This window comes from Melozone crissalis, unplaced genomic scaffold (genome assembly GCF_028551555.1).
Source record: "Melozone crissalis strain CALT ecotype California unplaced genomic scaffold, PUWL_Pcris_2 ptg000068l_1, whole genome shotgun sequence".
Classification (NCBI taxonomy): Eukaryota; Metazoa; Chordata; class Aves; order Passeriformes; family Passerellidae; genus Melozone; species Melozone crissalis.
Window position 1 is genome coordinate 3,742,630 of NW_026535846.1, and position 24,886 is coordinate 3,767,515.

The 24,886-nt window shown below is 55.5% G+C and overlaps 1 protein-coding gene across 5 annotated transcripts; it reads left to right on the forward strand.

Annotated features, from left to right (window-relative positions):
- Window positions 1-356: 356 nt before the first annotated feature.
- On the forward strand, window positions 357-23,556 carry OCRL (OCRL inositol polyphosphate-5-phosphatase). 5 transcript variants are annotated; one of them, XM_054289673.1, is made up of 24 exons: window positions 357-395; window positions 487-566; window positions 1,031-1,110; window positions 1,932-1,970; window positions 2,422-2,532; window positions 2,605-2,688; window positions 3,012-3,132; window positions 3,221-3,382; window positions 4,249-4,350; window positions 4,758-4,872; window positions 6,633-6,749; window positions 6,881-7,071; window positions 8,061-8,172; window positions 9,613-9,722; window positions 10,656-10,791; window positions 12,040-12,150; window positions 12,456-12,621; window positions 12,815-13,050; window positions 16,429-16,452; window positions 18,640-18,759; window positions 18,993-19,077; window positions 19,513-19,640; window positions 20,203-20,314; window positions 20,416-23,555. In XM_054289673.1, the coding sequence occupies exons 1-24, from the start codon at window positions 363-365 to the stop codon at window positions 20,538-20,540; spliced, it is 2,700 nt and encodes an 899-aa protein (XP_054145648.1). In that variant the 5' UTR covers window positions 357-362; the 3' UTR covers window positions 20,541-23,555. The 5 variants fall into 5 exon arrangements, with proteins under 5 accessions (XP_054145648.1, XP_054145649.1, XP_054145650.1 ...); XM_054289674.1 differs by having other exon boundaries at window positions 2,425-2,532; XM_054289675.1 differs by lacking the exon at window positions 16,429-16,452 and having other exon boundaries at window positions 20,416-23,556.
- Window positions 23,557-24,886: the final 1,330 nt, after the last annotated feature.

Sequence of the window (24,886 nt, forward strand, 5' to 3'; positions counted from 1 at the left end):
TTCCCGGCCTGCACCGCGCCACATGTAAATCAGCAGCGCTCGCAGCCAATCAACGCCGGGGACGGGAGGAAATGGGCGGGGTCGAGCGCCGCTCCCGGTTTGGGGCAATACCGGGACGAGCGCCGGTCCCGGCTGCTCCATTTCCCGCCGCGCGGTGGGTAGTGAGCTGCGGGACATCCGGGGGAACCCGGCAGATCCACAGGTCCCCCGCCCCCGGTGCGCTCCCGGTTCCTGCCGCGCAATCGGTGCACCTCACGGGCACGGGCGGTGGGGTCCTCCCGCCAGCAGGGGGCGCGGCGGCGGGCGCTGCTTTGCTCCGCGCCCGTGCCCAGCGCGGAGTCGCCGGGAGACCGAGCGCCGCCATGGAGGCGCGCGCCGCGGGCTGCGGCCTGCTCGTATCCAGCGGGCGCGAGGGGCCGGGCGGGCGGGGGGCAGCGGTGGGGCGGGGCAGGCCGGTGGCCGGAGGTTTCCTTAACTGCGGCGCAGAGCGTTGCTGGCACGGAGGTGCGGGCCGGGCGGCGGGAGCCGTGCGTGCTCGGCCTGGAGCGGCGGGCCGGCCGCTACGGGTGAGTGCGAGCGTGGCGGGGCCCGGCTCGCCTCGGTCGGTGCCGCCGCGGCGGGGCCGGGGCGGGACGCGCCGTGCCCGTGCACGGCTCGGTTCTTCGCCGAGCGGCCGCAGCCGTCGTGACTCTCGGAATCCCTGCGTGCTCCCCCGGCGGGCTCCCCTCACCCTGCGGGCTCGGACCCGCGGCACCGGCGCTGCGGAGGTGCCTTCCCGACTCCCCGGTGCTCCTCCGGCAGCCAGAGCCGCTGCCATCCCGGTGTTGGCCCTGCCCCGTGGCACGGAGAGTTCAGCAGCTCTTACTTCTTCCCCGGGGTATCCGCGTCCTGCACGGTCTCACCTTCGTTGCCTTTTTCCTCCTCCTGCCCCAGAAGTTTAACGATAAAAATCAAACAGTGTCTCTGTGCACGCAACTTCCGTTTGTGTGCGTGGCTGCCGGGTTTTTATAAGCCTTCCTTCTGTCTGCAGGGTCGTTATTCGCTCCCAGGAGAAAGAAAACTCTGATCCGGATTATATTCCCATCAATAGCCGTTTTAAATGTGTGCAAGGTATTGACTGCTGGGGGGAAGGTTGAGAATCCCCTGCTGTTCATCCTCAAACCTTCAATCTAATGGTGTTTCCTGAAATGCCTCCTGAGGCACAGCAGATTGGATCCTTTCCTTGTGAAACAGCAAGTTACATTTTATGGCATCCCCTTGTTCCTCGTCCAAGCAAGTTGGCATTCCATGTCAGCATGCACTTGTGAGGAACTTGGCTGGCTCCAGTGCGTGTTGGGCTTGGCATCGCACAGAGCCAACACATGCAGAACCTGGTTTCAGGGTCTGGAATTTGGTGTCTGTCTCTCAGAGTCTCTGCTATGCCAAGAGTCAGGAGCTGTTGCCTTTTCCTGCATGTTTACATCTAAACTTCCTAAGGTCTAGCAAGCTCTCAGCATCCCACCTGTTGGATGAGGAAGGGCTTTGTCTTGGAAGAACTTAAATAGCAACAAGTGACTCTGGGGCGAATCCTTGTGAGGAGTAAAAGTCCTTTTTTCTGTATTTGCTCATTCCCTTGTGTGCAGCTCAGAGATGTTCTGTCCCAGGTCTTGCTCTGTAGAGAAGCTCTGAAGTTCCTTGTCAAGTTGGTCTTTCCCAAAGTAGCTGCACAGATGGGGAAAAACCATCCAGGTGCATGAGAACTGTGTGGTGGCAATCTCCCTGGGACACTTGTTGGGAGGTGACTGTCCAGAACCGTTAGGAGTGTACGGATGTAAATGAGAGCTCTCTGTTCCTGTCAGGACTCTCTCATGGCTGGTAGTGTAATTAGATGAGTCCTCAGTTACTGCAGCATCCAGCGTCAGCTCTACTGATCCTGCCTTTCTCTTTTCTAGAGGCAGAAGAGACTCTGCTGATTGATATAGCTACAAACAGTAAGTTTCATAAGGGCAGTGGTGTAGCTAAAGATCCTGTCAGGGAACAGTCACTGGTGCTTGTTTTGCCTTCCAGTCTTCCCCCAGGCTCTGTGTTTGTCCTCTGCTCAAACAGGATGGTTTTCCCTCTGATATTATCATCTGGCTGTGTCGTGACACTCATGACACATGGGACAGGACATTGCCTTGACAGACAAGGTTTGAAATGCAAATGGTCAAAATGTCTCAAATTTTTCTTCCTGCTTTTAGAGCTCTTTGCAAAATTGCAGTAGGGAGGATTCCTAAAGCCAGGAGAATGTGCTGGGGATACCCCAAGCAGGGTGGGGGGACCTCAGAAGCGCAGGGAGGGTAACTTAGGTGCAGGTTTCCATCACAAACAGCATCTGGAAGCTGGGTGGGAAGCCTGGGGGCTCTGAGGCAGCCTGGGCTGACTCAGTGAGTGTGTTTGAAGCAGGCTGCAAGGTCAGGATCCAGGGTGAGGCAGCACCGGAGCGGCTCTTCGAGATCCCTGACGAGGAGCGCTGCTTGGGGTTCCTGTCAGAAGTGCAGAGCATACAGGAAGGTGAGCAGAGTTGCCCCTGTGTGTGTGGAATCCTCTGCCAGCAGTTTCTGACAGGGATGGGTTTTTTTCCAGCCCACCTGAAAGCATCTCTTCCTGAACCTAAGGACTCAGCCATTTGGCACCAGGTGGAGAAGAGCCTCACAGGTCTGTCTCCAGGTACAGTTGGCTTTGCTCCGGGGCCTGTGCAGTGCTGGGGTGCCCAGGGTAGGAGCTGGGTCGGGCCACGCTTCCTTGTCTGTTAATTCCTTCCTGAGTGCTATTTTCACCCTTGGTTTGTGCTATTTTCACCCTTGGTTTGTGCATGTTAAGCTCCTTCCTGCCTTGCCTTGTGGTTAGTGCCCCTTTCTCCCATTTCCAGTTGATGTATTCCTACTGTCGTTTGGTTTTTTGCTTTCTGTGAAGTTACATTTTTTTCCCTTCTTGATCTGAGCTCTTTCAGGTTGTTTCTCAGGGTGTTTTTCTTGGATTTTTCATTACAGGAGCTCTGGGGTTTGAGGATGACTTCAACACGCTGAGCCTAGAAGAGAAAAGGAACATGCAGAACCACCAGACGGGATCTCGACGGGAACCCCCACCTCCTCCTGTCCCTCACAATAAGCAGTAAGTAATGTAGGGGATCTGTTCCCTTTTTTACTTTTCTTCCTAGACAGCAGAACTAGTTCTAGTGCTGCTCTTGCTTCCTTCCTAGATTTCACAGAGAGAGAGAAGGCGCATCCAGAGACCAGCCCAAGGTGACAAACACGATGCGCAAGATGTTTTTGCCCAGCACACAGTCAGGGCAGAGAGAGGGACTCATCAAACATGTGCTGGCCAAGAGGGAGAAGGCCTACATCAACCTGCACAACTTCAGGTGAGAGCTGGGAGGGAAGGACAGAGCTGTGGGATCTCTCCTTTGAGCCTGGATCTCACCCAGATTGGACCCTGGCAGCTGGTGATGGGTTGCAGCTCAGGTGGCCAGTGAGGATGGTACAACCAAAAGCCTTGTGTCCATGGGGCAGCTGCTGCTTTTGTGTTATCTCTGTGTATGTCAGATCTCCTGAGCCTTGGTAAGGCTGGAGCAGATGGGCAGAAAGAGTGAAGACAGATGTCCCACTATAGTGTCGTGGTGTTGCCCCTCGTGATGTGATGTTAAAAGAGCCAGATGTTTGCTGGTAGAATGCCCTACTCTACTCTGAGAGCAGTGTCACTGGGAGGGAGCCAGGCCTGGGAGAATCTTTGAGGAGCAGCTGAGGGAGCAGGGAAGCCTCCGCCTCGAGAAGAGGAGGCTCAGGGCGACTTTCTGGCTCTCCCGAACTCCCTGACAGGAGGGGGCAGCCAGGGGGGTCGGGCTCTGCTCCCAGGGAGCAAGGGAGAATACAAGAGGAAATGGCCTCAGACTGCACCAGGAAAGGCTCAGGTTGGACACCAGGAGGAATTTCTTCACGGGAAGGCTGGTCAGGCATTGGCAGGGGCTGCCCAGGGAGGTCTGGAGTCCCCATCTCTGGAGGTGTGCAGGGAATGCCTGGGCTGGGTGACAAGGTGGGGACTGGACACAGCTTGGACTCAATGATCCTGGAGGTCTTTTCCAGCCTCAGTGATTCTGTGACTTTCAGTTCCCCCATGGCAGTCATTGCTCCATGCAGGGACAGCTCATGGTGCGTGCTTCCAGCCAGAACACTGCTGTGCTGCTGTGGTTTGCATTGTGTTTTTAACAGCTCAGCTGTGTTTGTGTTGTAGGTTCTTTGTGGGTACATGGAATGTGAATGGGCAGTCTCCTGACAGCTTCTTGAGCCCATGGCTTGTGTATGACATGGAGCCTCCAGACTTCTACTGCATCGGGTGAGCAGCCGGGGGGATCCAGGAGGGCTGGGTTGGGTTTAGGCTCCTGTCATGCTCTCAGAGGCTGCACAGAGCTGAGCTGTGTCACACAGGGGCTGTCTGAGGGCAGAAAGCCATTGGATGAGGCAGAGGATCAGGCTGAACAAAGCTAGCATGACAGTAGATTTTCCTGGAGGTATCTGCAGAGCTCGCTCCTTGTCCTCTGCCTAAAGTGGTGTTTCTCAGGGAAAGGGTTGCTGGGGGCTTGGGGTAGGATCTCAAAGGCACATGGGGAAATTCTACTGCTTTATTTAGCAGGTGGCCATAAAGAGCTGTTCCTCCAAGGGCTGTTGTTGGAGGTTTCACATTTCTGTAGGAAGAGGAGGATGTGCAGGAAGGCTGGAGGTGCTAAGCTCTTGGGTTTCCAGGTTCCAGGAGCTGGACCTCAGCACGGAGGCTTTTTTCTACCTTGATTCTACGAAGGAACAGGAGTGGCTGTCTGCTGTGGAGAGGTCCCTGCACCCTAAGGCCAAATACAAGAAAGTGAGTTGTGCTCAGTGGCATGGGGGCTTGTCTTGGAGCTGGCATGATGGGAAGGAAGGAAAAAGGAAAAGAGCTTCCCTTTTCCTCCCTGTCCAAGAAGCAAGGCTTGGAGAAACCAAGTGTGATACTGGGCATGTGCATGCCTGGGCATCTGTCAAATGTGTCAAATTAAATCCTCAGAGTCTGTTTCTGCACCACAGCTGTAGGAAATACTGTCCTTTGAAGTAGAAATTTGTAAAGGTGGGGACCACAATACCTTTATCAAATAGGAGGTAGGTGTAAAGGATGCAGCAGGTTCAAATTCTCTACCTATATTACCTTCTCATCTTGTACTATAGAAGCCAGGTGTGTCCTGTGCTGGTAAATTAAAGGAATATATTTTCTCTGAAGGAATGGGATGATTTATGAAGTGAAATCTTCTGGATGCTGCTGTCTTGAGTCAGAATTGCTTCAGCTGTGGCAGCAGGACTTTGTTCTGGCTGGTTTAGGGCAAGACACTGGTTTTATCTCTGCTATGAGAAACCTTTCTGCTGCAGGGACCAGTCCTGAATACATGAATGGGTTTCTCTTTCTTTCTTCCTTAGCCTGTGTGTTTGCTGTCACACCCCATCCTGCTTGCTGTGAGCAGATGTTACAGGAAATGAAACAGGGAATAGAGTATCTTGCTGAGCTGAGACCTATCAAGGGGAGCCAGGAGTCAGGGCCTGAACTGCAGAGGCTCCTGCTCCCTCTCCTCCCTTTGCTTCACTTAAGTTTTGGGTAAATTTCTCCCACTGTAGTGAAAGGGAGAGTGCAGGATAGGGCTGCAGGAGGGGGAAGTGGCTGAAGCTGTCGATAAGGCTTGTGGTCATCTGCAAATTCTGCTCCTGCAGAGCACACCGGGTGCTGGGCCCCTGCAGCCAAATTCTCTGCTCTCAGCTTCTTTCCTCACTCCATAGACTTAATCTCAACACAAGTGAGTGTTTCTGTGCATAGAGGTGAGCATGCAGACTGTGCTCAAGCAGGTGAGGCCTTGTCATTGTTTCAGAGTGGTGATGCCACTGTTTCACAGGGATGGTACCACTGTTTTGGAGGTGCAGGAATGTCACAGACTGGACAGTGTTGGCTTAGCACATGTAAAAGATCAGCAGCAGACCTGAGATCCCCATTGGAACAAGGCACATGAGCACGGTGTTCCCTCTGTGGGCTGAGCTCTGTGGGAGCAGATATCTGCTCAGATCCAGAGAGGCCCTTGGCTTTAGGGAACAAGTATTTCCTGAGAATGAGTCAGTCTATGCAGCTCAGAGATGCTTTTTGCTACCCCGTGCACCAGGCACGTCTGCCTCAGGGAAATAGGAGCATCTCTGTCCATTCCCCTCTGCACTGGAGTCTGCAGTAAGCCAAGGTGGGCTCTGACTCCCATTGCATCTGCAGCCTCAGGACAGCCCCAGCCCTGGGCCTGGCAAGGGCTGAGCCCCGAGTCACAAACTTGCTGGGCATTTATTATCAGTTTCTCATTGCCCACCCTGCTGTAGGGAGGAACCAGAGTAGGGAATGCAGTGGGCTCAGCACTGCTGGCAGCTCCTGGGCAGAAACAGATGGACCCCAAGAACCTTGCTGTTCAGGACAGGAGATCCTTTAGGTTCTGTTGTTGCAATTAGGGATTGAGTAGAGAACATGAGGAACAGGGAGAGCCAGAGCAGCAGAGCATCAGGCAGAGCAGATCAGAGCTGCATTCCCACTGCCTCTCTGGGAATTCAGGATCCCGTTTATTTTTGCAGGTGCAAATGGTCCGCCTGGTTGGGATGATGTTGCTCATATTTGCTAAGAAGGATCATCTGAGCAATATCAGAGAGATTGTGACAGAGTCTGTGGGCACAGGAGTCATGGGAAAGATGGTGAGTCACCAAGGCCAGCTTGTTGCTTCCCTGTGTCCGTGCAAGAAGTGGCACAGTCTGGTCTGGTTCACCTGTGCCATCCCAGTCCTCTCACCTGCCACCCACTCCCCACTGGTCCCTCCTGTCCCTAGGGCAACAAGGGTGGTGTGGCCATCAGGTTCATGTTCTACAACACCACGTTCTGTGTTGTCAACTCCCACCTGGCTGCCCACGTGGAGGACTTTGAGCGTCGGAACCAGGACTACAAGGACATCTGTGCCCGGATGAGCTTCCTGATCCCCAGCTCAGACTGCCTGTCTGAGCTCAACATCATGAAACACGAGTGAGTTGTACCCTTTGGCAGTGGTGTTGAGTAACCCCAGTCAAGTCAGAACTGCAGCAACAGGTTTCATGCAGATAAGTTTTCTGGCTTAATAAAATAATTTGAAATCCTAAGGGCTGTGGTGTGCTGCAGTTCCTGCAGACAGACTGGTCACCTCCTTGTTGCAGTGCCTTATGCACCTGTGCCCCGTGTCCCTCTCCTTGCCTTTTCAGCAGGCCTAAACAGAATACAAATGGTTGGTATTTCTGTAATTAATACTTAAACCATTTAAAAACCAAAAATGTAGAGTGGATTAGTACAGAAAAAAACCTTACAAGATTAGATTATCCTTGATAATCCACTAATGGAAATGTTGAGGTTTGACTATAAACAGGAAGAGCTTTGGTACTAGCAAGGGGTTTAAATTTTAATCTTTAAAGGAAACCTTTATGGAGTGAAGAGTGCATCCCATGAGTGCTTCTGTAGCTGCTGATAGCAAGAAGGCTGTAGGCCTGTTTGGAGGCCTGGAGAGGAGCGGGGTGGGAGCAGGTGCTGGTGAGGTGTGGCTGATGGCAGGGATGGGAAACAATGTCTAAAAGGTTGTAACCTCCAGGGCCCTGATTCTGCTCCTGCTAATTCTGTGTCAGGCAGTCTTGGCTCAGTAGGTGGTGCAGCAGTGGCCTGCTCTGGTTGAAGGAAAGGCAGTGAAAAACCAACAGGTAAAAGCAGGGTGTAATGAGGGATAACCCTGCAGATGCCTCACCTGTCCCGCTGGCTGACAGGCTGACTTTGCTTAGTGAGCTCCACCATGGCTCTTCTTAATATGAGAAGAGCCTCAACACCAGCTGGATTTTGTGTGAACACTGGTCTTGCTTCATTAGAGTCAGTGCTGTTCTCTTGGAGCAGCCTGGGAGAGTGGAAGGTGTCCCTGCCCAGCTGGCATAAGATGAGGTTTAATCTCATTTCCAAACCAGACCATTCCACGATTGTTTGTGTATCTTTGTTTGCAGTGTTGTTATCTGGCTGGGAGACCTGAACTACAGGCTGTGTCTGCTGGATGCCAGTGAAGTGAAGAATCTCATCAGCAAGAACGAACTTCAGAAACTGCTGACTTATGACCAGGTCAGTGAACTCGCTCACATTCACCCCATCCCTGGGAGGTCATCTTGGTTTGGGAGGTGCCTCTGCTAGGGAGGAGCTGGCAGACATGGAGCTGGGGATGGGGTTGGAGCACAGATCTGATGAGGAGCAGCTGCAGGGGCTCAGCCTGGAGAAGAGAAGGCTCAGGGGGACCTTCTGGCTCTCTACAGCTCCCTGAGAGGATGGTGCAGCCAGGTCAGGGTTGGTCTCTTCTCCCAGGTAACAACTGGGAGGACAAGAGGAAATGGCCTCAAGTTGTGCCAGGAGAGGTTCAGGTTGGATATTAGGCAAAATTTTTTAATGGAAAATGCTGTCCAGCCATGGTACAGACTGCCAAGGGCAGTGATGTCCCCATTCCTGGAGGGATTTAACAGACATGTAGAGGTGGCACGTGGGGACATAGGTTAGCTGGGGCCTTGACAGTGCTGGAGGAACCATTTGACTCAATGGTTTTGGAGGGCTTTTCCAACCTACATAATTCCATTGCACACTGCAATAAGGGTCTGGACACAGACATAGACACTGGACCCTGACAGAGCTCTGGGTGTGCTGGCTGCAACGTCCCCCTAACAAAACCAAATTGTCCATACTGGGGTAACTGGGTAACTCAGGCAGTCACTGTGTAAGTGAGTCTGTGTCTTAGTGCAGGAGTTCCCTCCACAAGCTGAACACAAGCATTTGTAACAGCAACAAAAGCTGCTGTGATCAGTGTTGTGAAAGAGGTATTGATTTGGAGCCCAAATCTGCTCAGCCAGTTTGACCTGAATTCTGTGCTGTTGCCTTCCCTGCTCGGCCCTTCCCTGCAGCACACAGAAGCTGGTGGCAGGTCCCTTTCAGGGGAAGGGTTGCACCTGGGAACCATGAACAGCAGTGGTGCAGTGTCACCTCTGACACAGTTTAACAATAAATTCGGTTGGTTGTCCTCTGTAGCTCACTTTTGTTGTACTACAGAGCTTTGTTCAGGAAACAGCCGTAGCTTAGGTCTTACTGAGGAAAACATCCAGAAGAGGAGAGGAGCAAAGGAGGGTGGTGTCAGGTTGTCAGGCAAGTGCAATCCTGGAGGCTCTTGCTAAAATGATTGGTGGGGAGCAATTAATGATGGCAATCCTAAGCCTGAAAACTGATGAAAGCATTAGTAATTAATATTTCCCTTAACTCTTGCTTGAAGCTGCCTGCATGGTCTGGTGAGCAGTATGGTGCCCATTTGTACTGGGTCTGTTTGGGAAACTTTCCACTTGTGTGTTAAAGGTGTGAGGTCTGAGGGGCAGTTTGGGGTTGTCTGTGAATCCCACAGAATGGCCACAGGCCACGGTTGCTCTGCCTGTAGATCTGCTCTCTAACACTGCTGTGGCAAGGGAGGGTTTCTTGGGTTTGGTTGGGTTTGTTTTTTTTTCTTTTTAAAGCTTTTTTTTTCTGCTTTAGCTGAATATTCAGCGCACTCAGAAGAAAGCATTTGCAGATTTCATGGAGGGAGATATTAAATTCATCCCCACGTATAAATATGACTCTAAAACAGATCGCTGGGACTCCAGGTACACTGGCTGCAACTGGGTGTATTTACCTATGTCATGAAACACATTTTCTCACAAAATTTGATTTCCTGCTTCTTAGAACTGTGCATACCTGTCAGTGTTATGTTTGGCCTTCCTTTCTTTCCTGCTTTCTGCAATAAGCAGCCCCTGTGTACGTTGAGTAGGCACATCCCTTAAACCTCTGTAGCTGCTGATCCCGCTGGATGAAGGCAGGTGAAGTGTGAGCTCAGGTGACCCTGCACTGGGGCCTTTTTCTATTACCAGGGACAGGCAAACAGTATAAAAAAGGAATTGAAGAGCTAAGGAAACAGGCTCTCTGAGTCACCCTGTCCCCTGACTTGCACACCCACAGGGTGGCTGCACTGTGATAGCAGCTGTGGTTCCTGCTTGGTGCCTCCCACAGACACGGCTGCATCTGCTGCAGGGGCTGCTCCAAAGGGAGAAACTCCCAAGAAGGTCTTTCAAACCATGCAGTGATTGAACCTGACTTGCCATGTTTATGAATCACCACAGTAATTAATCTGAAGAAGGATAACCCAGGATTCAGGCTTCACAACATAATAGTAGTCACTGAGTAGACTTTCTGGAGTGGAAACAATAAGCAGTGCGGTTGGATTGTCAGCAGAAAGGTCAGGCAGCACAAGAAAGTCATGCAGCTTGGGTCACAGCACACATGGGTTCAGGCTGTGGTGGGCTTGACTGAGGGTTATTTTGTTTCCTGGTGCTGGAAAGGATGGAAATTTTATCTGCTGTATTGGGAAAGGGGGAGAGAGCAGAAGAAGTAATAGAATTCAAGTTGGGGTAAGTGATAGGAGTTCATGCCATCACTGCTGTGATGATGTGCTGGAGGGAGCTGCCTTGTTGGGAAGAGGAACAGCTTGGATGGCTTGATAGGACTGTTGGATTGCCCTGGTAACCTGTTTTTCTTTGTAGTGGTAAGTGTCGTGTGCCAGCGTGGTGCGATCGGATCCTTTGGAGAGGAGGGGACGTCAGCCAGCTCCGGTACTGCAGCCACATGGAGCTCAAGACCAGTGACCACAAGCCTGTCAGCGCCCTGTTCCGCATCGGGGTGGGTTTGTGTGTTTGCTGGGCAGGATCCCAGCGCTGCCAGGCATTCCAGGCATTGCTGTGGGAGGCGGTGTCAGAGTCAGGGCAGCTCTGCTAAGGCTGTTGCAAGAGGACACATGAGCCCAGCTGGGGTGTGCCCGCTGTGGGAATGCCTGAGTCCTGCTGTTCCCTCCTCCACATGGAGACACAGCAGCAGCCTGGACCTGGCTGTCCCGGCATCGGATGTGTCATCTGGTTCACACCTGGATGGCTTCAGTGGAGGGTGGCAGCAAATTCGGGTTTTTTGGCACAGCAAATGGGGACGCTCCATGTCCATTTTTGCTACCTCCTGCTCCCTGGGTGGCTCAGGTCACAGAATGGGTCAGGTTGGAAGCAACCACAGTGGGTTGTTGGGTCCCATCTCCCTGCTCCAGCAGGGCCATCCTAGAGCACATGGCACAGGATTGTGTCCAGGCAGTTCTGGACTCTCTCCACTGAGGGAGATTTCACAGCCTCTCTGGGAATTCAATTTCAGTGCTCTGTCACCCACACAGTGAAGTTGTTCTTCCTCACATTCAGGTGAAACTTCTTGGGATCAGTTCCTGCCCATGTCTCTTGTGCCATTGCTGGGCCCCACAGAGCAGAGGCTGGGCCCTGCTCTGAGCCCTCCCTGCAGTCAGGAACAGACAGAGCCCCTCTCAGCTGTGTCTCCTCTTTAGGGTGAACAGCCCCAGCCCCCTCAGCCTTTCCCTGTAAGGGAGATGCTCCAGGCACTTTAGCATCTCTGTAGTTTTTGCTGGCCCCACTCCAGGGGCTCCATGTCTCTCCTGTACTGGGGAACCCAGAACCAGACACAGCACTTCAGGTGTGCCTCACTGTTGCGGTGTGTCTTGATTCCTATTCCAATACCTCACCTGCGCTGAGTGGAATAGGCTGAGTCTATTTAAAGAAAAGCTCTTCTCCTTTCCCTCTGGACAATCACGAGGAATGCTGCAGCATGCCATTGTTGTCTCACAGAGGTTGCCTCCAGTGATCTCTCAGTTATGTGACCAGTGGCCAGACAGACCCTGGTAACACCTGCAGGGGTGAAATCTGTGTGAAGTTTTAGAAGCAGCTTGGGACTGCGCACATGTGTGTGAACTCTCTCAGCCTTGCAGCTACAGAAGCAAGTGCTTAGAGAAATAGTTCACTTCTGCAGCTCACTCATGATCAGGAGAGTTCCTGTGAAGGCCAGTCAGAAGTTTCGTTGAGTGTTTTTTGTGTCCCACAGGTGAAGGTTGTGGATGAGCAGAAGTATCGGAAGCTGTTTGAAGACATTGTTCGTATAATGGACAGGATGGAGAATGACTTTCTTCCTTCACTAGAGCTGAGCAGGAGAGAGGTGAGGATGAAACTGGGATCACTGTCTCTGCCCAAACACAGCAACCTTCAAAGTGCCAGAACTTCTTTCACAGACCTTGTTTCAATTAACTGGATTATAGAAAATTGAGCTCTATCCTTTATCTTATGGTCAGGAATTGGGTTAGCGAGGACATGTTGTCTTGGCTCTTTGGCAGGACTTGTGTGAGGAATTCTGCATTAGGTGGGCTCCTCTCAGCCTCAGGGGGCCAGTGCAGAGTCTGTGGAGGGCTGGCCATGGGCCGTATCCTGACCACTAATATCACTAGATTTCTTTTTGCTCTACAGTTCGAGTTTGAGAACGTGAAGTTCCGTCAGCTGCAGAAACAGAAGTTCCAGATTACCAATAATGGGCAAGTCACCTGTCACTTCTCCTTCATCCCAAAGCTCAATGACACCCACTACTGCAAGCCATGGCTTCGGGCTGAGCCTTGTGAAGGTTACCTGGAGCCAGGTGAGTGTAGTGCTGTAGACCCCCCCATCCCATCTCCATTCAGTCCTTCCTGTCTTTCCTGTGTCCCACCTTCCTTGCCATCAGTCTTGTCTGTCTTTTCTGTTGTGGCCTTTGTCCCTTCCACTGTATGTTTGTCCCCATCATCCCTTTTGGAGAGTGTCTGTGTGTTCTTGAGCACTGCAGTGTGTTGCAGATGAGAGCACAGAGATCTCCCTGGACGTGTACGTCAGCAAGGACTCAGTCACCCTCCTGAACTCTGGCGAGGATAAAATTGAGGATATTCTTGTCCTGCACCTGGACCGAGGGAAGGACTATTTCCTGACCATCAGTGGGACCTACCTGCCCAGCTGCTTTGGCACTTCGCTCGAGGCCTTGTGCCGGATGAAGCGACCCATCCGAGAAGTTCCAGTCACCAAACTCATAGACCTGGTGAGTTCTGAAGCGGCTCTTCTAACCCAGAGAAGCCTGATTCCCTCCTGATTGCTCCCAAAAGCAGGAGCAGTACCTGCAGCTCAGGTTGTCTGTGCTGGCTCTGAGATGAGTGACTTCACAGAGCTTGAGGTGCTCTTTTATTCTCCCTGCCTACCACGGCCAGGGGTTTTGACAGCCTGTACTTTATCCCTTTTTTCTCAGGGGGATCTGAATATTGTTTGATGGGATGAAAAAGTGATCCCAGCACCTCATGTTGGTGTTACTGGTGCTGGCAGGCTCAGCTGGGTGGCACTGCAGTGTCATAAGAGATGTGATTAGGGTCCTCTCATCCAAGGTATATGGGCTTCTTTTGCTTTGGTGAGTGCCTTGGAGGCCTTTTCCTTCTGGATACGTTCCCACTGCTCAGGGGAAGGAGCAAGCAGAAGCAGAAGGACCAAAGTGTGGGGTGTGGGGTGCTGAAGGACACAGCTCAGCAGATGAGCAATGTCACAGCCTCTCTGGCCATTTCCTCCCACACCAACCACAGTGAGAGATAATGCCTCGGGTGAGAGATAGCTCATCAGGGAGAGATCTCTCTGTGGTGCTGCAAACTGTTCCTCTTCCCAGCCTATGCCAGCCCCCAGCATCAATTTTCCTTCTCCCACAGCTCATTGTGTGCATGGGAGAGGGTGCAGTGGTGCCCTATTCACTTCTTGTTTTTTGGGTACTCTCAGCTGTTTCTGGGGTTGTCCCATTTTGGGGATGTAATTCTGATTTCCAGGCTGGTTTCATTCATCTCTCCTTACTGCCTTACCTGGCCATGTTCCAGTGAGGTGCAGCAGCTCCTGAGTGCCAGTTCATGTCCCCATTCTTGTTCAGGCAGGAGAGTCCTTTCTTTCTCTCCACCTGAAACCTCAGCCTCATTGTTTGAGGCTCTCTGCCATGTGATATCTTTCCTCTCTTCTCCTGTCTCACAGTCTCACCCTTACATGAGGGGCTTTTTGTCCAGTAAGCTGCTGCTTTTCCACCTCTGTAGATTTGCCAGCCTCCACTCCCATTGTTTCCACATTTTCTTATCCCTTCAGCAGTTGTCCAGTGCCTCTCCCTGCCTCTTCCAGTTCCCATCTTTTATTGTAGGTATCTACTTTTCTCGCAAGTCCAATATACAGAGGAGTCCATTTTATATGAGAGTTTTGACTTTTTAACACACTAATCAGGCTAGGCAGGATGCAGGTGGCAAGATACAGTGTTTGCCTCCTCAGGTCAAGCAACCGATCCAGGCTTCAGGCTCCTCAGATTTCTGAGGATTTGGTTATTGTCAGTCTTGTTCTAGAAGTGGGTCTGGAACATTTCACTGGCCTCGTTTGCTTTTCTACCTGCTTTTTCCAGTTCAGCACCAACTTCTTGCTTGATAGAGAGGAGTTTGGGCCCAGGCTCTTGGCTCTGCCCTCACAGAACACACTGTTAGATTTGTACGAGTCCACTGAGGCTGCTTCTCCTTCCATCTATAGATTTCCTTCTCCTGCTACTCAGTGAAACATCTAGAAATAAAGCAGGCAAAACAGTCAGCAAGGAGCACCTGCCCCAGTGTCTGCAGCAGGGACACAGCTCTCCTTATAGGCATGGGGGCATATTTTAAGTTTTTTAGTTCTGATTTTACCTGTGAGCTGAGAAATCCTTGGAATCAGAGCAAGCTTAGCACTTACTGCCTGGGCCAGTGGTGCTGCCTGCCCTGCAAGCTGGAGCATTTGGGTGCAGTTCCCTGAGTTTTGGTGCTGCTCAGGCTGTGTGAGGTTGGCAGTGTGTGTGCATTGAGAACCTTCTGCACTTACATGGGCTTATCCTTCACTGGACCAAACATCTTCCTCAGCCTGGCTAGACTTTTTCTGTCTGTTTCAGTGGAGAGAGGTCTGGAGATCCAGTCTCTGAGGGGCTGAGGTAGGTGGGTGCAGGATAGCACCGTGCAGGTGGGAGTTTGTCTGGGAATGGCTTTCCTGGTTCTCCAAGGAGGGAGACGCTGACATGGCTGCTGTCACTTGAGCACCTCTCCTTTGGGATTTCAGTATTAGTGTCTCATCCTTGATCATTTCTTGGAATCCTATTTTGGGTTTTAAAAAGCCTCTTGAAGAACCCCTGTCAGGGGCAGGTGAGTCTTGTGGAGCAGATCGTGCCGAAGGCTCAACATTAGGGAGAAATTGTTCCCTGAAAGGGTGGAGAGGCCCTGGCACTGTTTGCCCAGAGCTGCCCAATTCCTGGAAGTGTCCAAGGCCAGGTTGGAAGGGGCTTGGAGCAACCTGGGATAGTGGAAGATGTCCCTGCCCATGACAGGAGAGTGGAATGAGATGAGCTTTAAGGTCCCTCCCAACCCAGACCACTCTGTGACTCTGTGGAGAGATGAGCAGCCAGGCTCAGGCTGGGGGGTGAGGTGAACATGACTCACCCATTACAAAACGTGCACGTGGCTGTCTGCCCTCCCAAACCTGAGAGTGTGTCCCTCCCCCTGTGCCTCCGGAGAGAAACCTGTGCCAGCTCCGGTTGGAAGCAAGCTGTTCTCAGGAAGAGGACAGTCTGTTGTGGCTCTGTTAGAACTCAGGGAGGCTCCAGAGGAAGCAGGCACTGCAGAAGCCACAGGGGACCCTGAGATGCTCCTCCCTCCTGGTGTCCCTGTGCCCTGGGAGCTGCAGCTGCTCCCAGCTCCGCCGGGCAATGCGCTGGGGCTGTTCCCAGCCCAAAAGGTCAATCTGCCAGGACTCAGCATGGACAGCCTGCTTCTGTTCCTCCTGCAGACCTATGAGCAGTGTCCAGCCGGCCCTGGCTCTACAGGGATGGCTGTTTGGGGATGCTGAGGGCTTGGCACACTCCTCTCTGTGCAATGCTAATGCTCTTAGGCTGCAGCAGCAGCAGCCGGCTTGGAGCACAAACCCTCATTTCCCTGACTGTACCGAAAGCTGCTTAGGGGCCCTGTGAGCTCCACAGCTGCCACACACTCAGAAACACAGATTTAGCCCAGGGAACGTTTTATCTCTGGCCTGGTCACAAGGGAAGATGGCTGAAATAATGTAGGGACAGTGATTGTGACTAGGGAACTTCTTGGTGGACACATCTCACCTGCCCATGGCCCAGCCAGTGAAGAGTGCTGTCTAAGCCCCTTGGAGGGCTTTCCAGAAATCCTGATGAGGCTGTGCATCATATGAGCAGGATTGTTGTTAATTGGCAGGCAAATCTCTCACCACAGGTTTAACTTTGGCCGTGTCAGCAAAATGTGTGAAGGACCTGGTGTTCAGTGGGTTCTTGTAATGCAAATTAGGCTTCTGCTTAATCACAAGAGTTGATCCAAGAGTGCTTTCTCCCTCTTAACCACACTTTTTCCTCTCCTCTCTTTGCTGCTGCTCTCAGGAAGAAGACAGCTTCTTAGAAAAGGTAACACGAGCAATTGCTGCTTAGCAGTCCGCTTCTCAGTGGTGTGTTTGTAAAGAACGGGAGCTTTTCCTTTGTTTTCTGTGGCAGAGGGAAGGGGAGGGGAGCACAGAGGGGACACGGCTGCCAGCGAAGCTTCTTAGCACAGCTGTGGGCTGGATGAGGGCATGGAGAAGCATAGAGTGACCCCAGAGCCAAGCCCAACTGCAGTGTTGAAGCTCATCAAATTTGCTTTGGGAGGAAAAAAATTCCTTTCTTGATCCTAACAGCAGTGCTGGATATTCCCAAAAAAGATTGGCAGCCTTTGACATACCTCTGACCACGAGGAGGGATTCACCACAGCATCCTCTCAGACCTGTGAGAAGAGGGCTGGAGGAGGAAACTCAGGTCTTTTGTTCCTTCCATCTGGTTGTGTCCCTGTGGAGGCCGAGGGAGGGCGTTGTGCAGGAGGTGGATGTTTCTGTGCCTCCCCAAGCAGTGGAGCTGGGACTGCTGCTCTGATGGCCACAATGCCCGAGCGGGATCACTGCTTCCCTTGGCACCCATGCTTGGTGCTGGAGCTAAGCAAGGCAAACTTCCTTGGGAGAACAAGTGGGAGATGCTGGGGATGGTCATTAACTCTCCCTGCGCTGGCTCTGACATTTGTAACTTGCTCGAGCTGGTTCTGCAGCGGCTTCCCAGTCTGGGGGAGTTGTTCGTCTCTGGGCTGTCGGCACAGTGGCAGAGCACAACAGGAGAGGGAAGGAATGTTTCCTCTCCAAGAGGGGATCAAGCTCGGGTGTTTAACCTCATGAAGCTCCCATACTCCCTCCTGGCAGAGGAGAAGGGAGGAGTTTTGATTTTTGGGAGCATCTTGCCGTGGGAAGGACGAGGCGTGCCTCCCTTCCTCACACGCGGCAGGAGAGGGCGCTCGGGGCCCGGCCAAGGCGCGCCCGCCTCCTCCCCCTGCTCCTCCTCCTCCTCCTCCTCGTCTGCCCCGAGGCACCTGGAGCCTTCTCCTCTTCTCTGAACACCTGGGATCCCCTGTAGGGGGGCCTCCACAGCTCCCCCAGTCATGCACAGGGCTGCTCCAGCGCTTGGCTCCAGTGATGCCCTGACACGGGAGTTCTGTAGAAGAGCCTCAGCCTGGGAAGAGTGTCCACAGACCTGGGAGAGGGTCTGCAGCTCTCCCCCTTTCCCTTTTAGAGGAATTCTGTAATGCTCTTGCCTGACATGCTGCTGCCCGACCATGCCAGTGCATCTGGCTGAGCGAGGCAGCTGTGCAGCCGTGACTCCTCATCTGCTGGCAGGGTCAGAGCTGGTGCTGTGCAGGGCAGAGCTGTGCTGTGTGGCTGCTGGGGCTACTGCCCGTGCCACCAGGGCTTGTGTCAGCTTGGTGTGTCTCTGGGCATAGCAGGGAAGCCGCCCCTGGCTGCTGTCAGTGGCTGTGTGTGCTGCAGGGACAGCCATGGCAGTTTTGCCTCAGCTGGTGTGAGGTGCTTTCTGTGTGGCTTTTGGACTCCTCTGCTGGTGGCGGGGTTGTGTTCCTGCTTGTGCTGGTTCCTGGGTGCTTTGGGAGTGCTGGGCATGGCGTCCTCGTGAAGTGAGAGTAAAATCAAGCCAAGGACGTGGATCCGGTTAAAGCTTGATGTGATGGAGACATCTGAGCCATGGAGCACGTCAGCTGCTCCACAGGAGTAAGCAGGAACTGTGACAGTGGTGGCCTGCACTCAGTGAGAGCTCTCCTTGGGAAAATGGAGGAAGAAGCTTCAGGAGTCAGGACGGTTGCAGAGCGCTGGGAGCAGCCGTGGCTGGAGCACCCGGGGGCAGGGAAGGCGTGGGCTGGGGGGGACAGGGCTGGGCTCCCCACGTGGCAGCTCCCCCAGCACAGGGACTGGCTGGGTGCCAGCCTCTGCTGGCTGCAGGGTGGGAGCTGGGATGGGGCCAGGGCACCGTGGGCAGCCAGAGCCACCTGCTGGGGGTCTGAGGGGGCTGGGGCTGCTGCAGAGACCGGGCAGCTTGTTCCAGGGGGCAGCCAAAGGGAGAGGAGCCAGGACCTGTGGGGCAATGGCTGGTGCTGTGGAAGTGATTCAGGGCTGGAGCACCCCAGGGTCCTGCTGCTTCCCTGTCCCAGTTTTCCCTACCAGTGACTAAGGGAGTGAGGCAGAAGGGGCTGAGGTTTCCCTGAGCCCTTGTGTGCTTTCTCCCCAGGAGAAATCCATCCTGCAGATGGGCTCCCTGGACAGTGAGGAAGCAAGTGAGGTGCCGCTGCAGGTGCCAAAGGAGATCTGGCTCTTGGTGGACCACCTATTCAAGCATGCCCTCCACCAGGTGAGAGGGAGGGTGAGGGAGGGGGCCTCTGCCACACTGGAGCTCTCCTGGTGGCCTGGTTCCTCACACCCACCTGGTGGTCAGCTCCAGTTTGGTGTTTACAGGGCAAGGCTTTTCCTTGTGCTCAAAGCACTGGCTGGGTGTCCCAGGGTTCACCATTCACTGGGAGTCACCATGTGCCTCAGCCTTTGTGGGGAAGGTGACTTACTCCATCCCTGTGCTGTTTTTGACAGGAGGACCTGTTCCAGACTCCAGGCATGCAGGAAGAGCTGGAGCAGATCATTGACTGCCTGGACACCAGCATTCCCGAGACAATCCGTATCCTTCCGTGATGGATCTCAGCTCTGCTGGCACAGTTCACTCTCGGGAGAGCTTGTCTGTCACCTTTACCTGGCAGGCTTCCTGGCAGGGATGGGCTCCCCTTGGGCCCCCCACAACCTCTCTCAAAGTTGAATCTGTGCTGGCCAAAGCAGCCAGGAGCTCTGGAAGCTTCGGCAGGGCTGTGCCAAGTGCAGGAGCTGGGGTACTGAAGAGCGTGGTCTGGAGAAGAAGCTAATGGAGCAGGGGGCTTCTGTGCAGCCAGAGGGTGGGAAATGCAGTGCAGGGTTTTTCATGGATGGGGGACAGTGGAGGAGGAGGAGGAGGAGGAGAGGTTAGCCAGGCAGGGAACTTGTGTGACCTCCTGTGAGATGAGCATCTGGGGAGGGAGGGGATCTCTCTGCTCAGCATGACCCTTGATTCCCAGCCCTCCAGCGGGCAGTAATCACTCTGTGGCTGAAGCTCTCCTCATCTTCCTGGAGGCTCTGCCAGAGCCTGTGATCTGCTATGAGCTGTACCAGCGCTGCCTGGAGGGGTCCCACAGCAGCCGGCTGTGCCGACAGGTGCGTCTGCTGCCGGCTCAGGGCAGCCCCTGCTGCCGTGGGCTGTGCCATGCCTCTGGGCCTGCCTGGGCCCTGCTCCCTGCCTGGGGGCCCACAGTGGCTCTGGGAGAGGGGGCAGCTCTTCCAGAGGGACCCCAAGTGAGCCCTGTCTTACCGTGAGCACATGGGGAACAGGGAGGGGCCAAGCCACCCCTGGTCCCGAGGGCTTGAGCACCTGCTCAGAGCCACAATTCCTGTCCTTCATGGAGGGCTGTGCATGGCTCTTAACAGCTGGTGGGGCAGCAGGCCAGGTCAAGCATGTCCCTGAGCACAGGGGGAAGTTTTGGGACAGTGAGAGCTGAGATCCAACTGGAAACAAGCAGGAAGCAGCCACAGGGCACTGGGGACTTTTTCCTGGTGACACAGCTTTCCTTGAAGCAGTGTCACCAGGAGCCACAGCCCACAAGTGCCATTAGTACTAGGCTGCAGCTGTGGGTAAGTTGCTGTGGAACCCGGAGTGCCACACATACCCAGGCTGCAGCAGTGGGAGCTGGGAGAGCTTCCTGACACCATTTCCTTGCAGGTGATCCTTCAGCTGCCGAGCTGCCACCGCAACGTGTTTCGGTACCTGATGTCCTTCCTGCGGGAGCTGCTCAAGTACTCGGAGGACAACAACGTCAGTGCTACCATGATCGGTGAGTGTGGTTCCTCTGCGGCCCTCGCTCCATCCCAGCCTCTTGTGTGCATCCCAAGGTCTTCGTTCCTCACCAGTGACTGATTCTACCTGCCTCCACAGCTGCCCTGTTCTCCAGCCTCCTCCTGCGCCCTCCGCCCAACCTGATGGCCAGGCAGAGCCAGCAGGACCGCCAGCGTGCCATCAACTTCCTCTACAGCTTCCTGCTCAGCGGGGACGAGGAGTGACTCGTGCCGTGTGCCAAAGGCGGGCCCGCGCTCCGGCCGGGCCTCTGACAGCCGCGAGGGGTAAAGGCTCGAAGCTCTCCAAGTGCCGTGTTTACAGTGGGAAGGGACAGTTCCCCCTCCTTGCCACGCCATGCCCCACGCTGCAGAGGACCTGCACGCTCATTGCACTGCCATCCACCTCTGGAGCCTCCAGCTTCCCCTGGGAGCCAGGTGGATCTGTCGATACCCGAGCACTGTGCCAGCACCCATCGTCCCGTGGCAGTATCACCAGTTGCCAGGTCACGCTTCTCTCTGTGTCACCTCCATCTCCCAAGAGCTGCTGTAGAGGAAGGTGGGGATGGCTGGTGCTCTTGGAGGCCGTGGCACTCTGCGTCCCTCCAGTGCCAGGTATGTGTGCTGGTGTGTACGTCACCCCAGACTGCTGTGGGACGTGTGCCACCCTCTGCCACACAGCCGTGCCAGCCCCGATGCCATCACTGTGCTATGGACCGTGCTGACCCAGGAAGGTTGTTTGGACATTTGGCCTCTCCCCTTCAGCATGGCCTTTCCCCTCTCCCCTCCCTCCCAGGACACAGGGCCCCAGCACACAAGTCTGTCCCTGCACCCCCCACTCTGCCCTCACTTTCCTCTCCCTTCCCTGTCCCAGCTTCCCCCAAGGACACAGGATGGTGGGTGGCTCGCAGTGACCAGGGTCAGGTAGAGCCATGAGCTGCCCTCTGCTCCTCCTGGGCTGCCCTGTGCATTTGGAGCAGGATGGGACCCCTGTCCCTCTCACCCAGCCCACAGTGTGGAGGTAGGACAGGCTGGGTCACCAGGTGCCTCTAGATGGAGTCCATTGTCTCCTTCCTGGGGTGCTAGCAGAGGTTGTGGGTTTTGAGGGAGTGAAAGGAGCCACAAATGCTCCTCAGGGGCCAGAGAAGCAGCTGGGGGGCTGTGCATGGGAGCTGCTGTGCAAGGGTCACACAGCTGGCTGAGGAGACAGTCCTGGGGCTGGTGACTGAGGGTGCAAGAGTGGCCTGTCCCACTGAAACACTAAGGCCTGTGGGGCCATGTGGCCTCAGGTGAGGGAGGCCAAAGCCAAGGGGAGGAGGTTGTGGTCACAGAGCCCCCACTGGTGCCTGGGCTCGGCCCAGGGTATCGTGTGGCCCTGTGGTCCCCATGCACTGGCCGAGCTGCTGCAGGCTCCCCTCCCTTTTGCCTTTTTCTTATCCTTAAAATTTTTAAATTACATAATTTATTGGGAAACTGTTCGTTCCAAATAAACCTTCATTGTGCAAGGCCTGGGGGCTGTGCAGGGCACACCTGCCCTTCCTCATGCACTTCTGCACTGTCATAGAGCCCTGCCTGGAGCTCCAGGCTCACTCTGGGGACAGCTGAGGGCTGGGCTCTCTCCCAGCCAGTTCAGGAGTGTGCTGGGCACAGCTGGAGACAGTGGCAGAAGGTCCCATGCCGCTGGTTCCTGCTGGTTGAGCTCCTGGGTGCGCCCCTGATGTGCTGGCACTGCAGCCCAGTGCCCATCCCACAGTGGGTAGTGGCATGTGCCCCTCCAGGGTGGAGGTGGCACTGGGTCCGGCCGGGGGCAGCAGGGTGCTGGTGCCCGTGTGTGGCACAGGGCTTTGGCAGCCCAGAGCAGCGATGCCTGTGTGCCCAAGGCCCTGCTGGGCCAGCCAGGGCAGCGTGCTGGAGAAAGCCGCACGTCCTGCTGCAGGAAATGGCGGCCGGTGTCATCTCCATCTGCTTCCTGCCGGCTCCTTGGGAGCAGGGCTGTGCCTGGCAGCTGCTCCCGTGCTGTCACCGAGGTGACCAGCGCTAGGTGCCGGCATTGTTCCCGCGGCCACCGCATTCCTGCCACTGCCGGCGGAAATGCCGGAGCGAGAGGGAAGCTCTTATGCTCCCTGGGGATGGGACAGAGCCTGGGCCTGCCCGTCCTCCTCCTCAGGAGGGTGCAGGGATCCTTGTGGGGGACCCTGGAGGCTGTTGGGGTGCAGCTCCGGGGGTCTCACTCATGCATCAGCCCACCATGAACATGGGCACTGGGGGATGCTGGTGGTACCCAGGTGGTGGTGCTGGAGGAGCTGATGCTGTCCCACAGCCACACTGAACATCCCTTGCCAGCCCTAGGTGGGCAGTGAGCTCTCCTGTCCCCCCTGGGGACATCCAGAGGTCCCCAAGGACCACAGGGCTCAGCGCTCTCTCTCCCTGTGCCCCTGGCATCCCTCTTTTCTCGCTCAGTGAGCTGCGACCTGGCAGAGCCCGTCTTTGCCCTGCCAGGACAGACCCTGCTTGCACAGCAGGTGGGACAGGACTGCCCCGTGCCTCTGCCCGTGTCCCCAGCACTGCCCCTGTGCCCACTGCCCACTCTGCCCCCCTCCTGTTGCAGTACAGGAGCTCTGGCAGTGCCGTGGCACACGAGGCACAGGGAGCGTGGCCGAGCTCAGCAGCTCCCACCTGCCTGTGGGCAGCCAGCCAGGCCAGGAAGAGCCAGAGATTCCTTAGGTCTCCCGGCCCAGAAGCCTTTTCCTCCTTCCAGGCTGGCCAGAGCCCAGCCAGGAGGTGCTCCCTGGCCTCCTCCTTTCAGGCTGGTGCAGGAGGGCTGGGGTCAGGGCCCAGCTGTGCCGCCCCTGGCTGCAGCCCAAGCACTTGGGGCTGGGCAATGCCTGGGGGACATGGGACATCTCTGCCTTGCTGCCATGGCCACAGCAGTTCTTCCAAGGGTCTGCTGGGCCCCCCGCTGCCAGTCCTGCCCGTGCCCAGGCAGGGAGCTCACCACATCTCTTGGGCAAGGTACCAGTGCTGCAGCTGGGGAGGCAGAGCACGGGCATGGAGGGGCAATTTGAAGTGCAGGGGGAGAGCCCTCCCAGTTCAAACCAGTAGCAGCAGCACTGTAGGCTGGCAGTGGAGGAACAATAACCCCCCAACATCCCAGAGCTGGAGCTGGGGGCAGCTGGGGGGGGCTGTGCCTGGGGCACCATGTCCTGCCCCAGGACAGGACTGGGCCCTGGGCAGGCGACCCTCGCCCACCCGCCCAGCCCATCCTGGGGGCACTGGCAGTAACTCGTGGGGTGGCCGTGAAGCCGCGTGGGGGTGGGGGTGGCAGGGTCTCTCGGGGCAGCTGGCACTGGGGCAGCCGTGGCTCGCAGGGCCCCGCGGCCGGCGGCGGTCACGGATCGTGCGGCGGGCGCGGCGGCTGGCGCGGGGCCGGGCAGCGCATCCCTCCCGCTCCCGGCGGATGAGCTCATGGAGGCCAGCTGGGTCCCGGAGCTTCCCCAGCCCGCAGCTGCAGCCCTTCCGCTCCTCCTCAGCCCCTTAACCCCCTCCCCGCCGCACTGCCGACCCCCACCCGCAGCCCCGTGCCGGGACGTGGGCAGCCCCCTGCAAACAGTCAGGGCTTTGGAGAGGGCACCCCCTCTCCCAGCGTCCCAGCCACGGCTGGGGGTGCTCTGTCCCGTGGGTCCCATCCCTTTGCAGGGCTCAGGTGGGGGTGCCCTGTCCCGTGGGTCCCATCCCTTTGCAGGGCTCAGCTGGGGGTGTCCTGTCCCTTGGGGTCCCATCCCATTGCAGGGCTCAGCTGGGGATGTCCTGTCCCGTGGGTCCCATCCCTTTGCAGGGCTCAGCTCCTCCTCTCCATCTGCAGGGTCCTACTGGGACCCTCAGTCCCCATCCCTTTGACCCCCCTACCCCCCATATGGGTCCTGCTCACACCCAGCCCCGTGGGGTGGGATCATGAAGGGGAGGAATGCCAGGGATACCAGGGATAGGCACACCAGAACCAGGGATGCCAGGGATAGCAGTGACTGAAACACAAGGGACAGGGATGCCCAGGAAGACCAGCATCCCTGTGCCCTTCCAGCATGCCCTCCTCCATCTCCCAGCCCCTCTGACCTCTGTTTTCCCACCCTCCTTGCCAATTCCACAGGCTCAGCACATGGCTTCACTCCTTGCTGAGCACTTTGCCATCACTGAGCTGGGAAAGGGGCTGCCATGGCCCCAGCCATGACCCCCAGTGCCTATAGACAGCCCCAGGAGGCAGCAGAGGGACCTGAGATCCCTCCCCTCCAGCAGGAGAGCAACCTCCACCTGCCCTTCCAGAAATCAGCATTTACTGAGTTAATAATCATAACTCTTTATTATAAAGATGTATTTACATGGAATAAATCTCTACAGACACAAGAGACAATCAGCAGGGACCAGCTCAGAGCCAGGGCCCCTCCTTTGGTGTGTGGCAGAGCTTGACAGAGACCCCAGTACCCCCCCATTGCTACTGTCCCATGGCATGAAGCAGAGGGGCCCAGGGCCCCACAGCGTGTCCTGGGTGGGCACCCCACTCCACCACGAGGTGAGTCTGC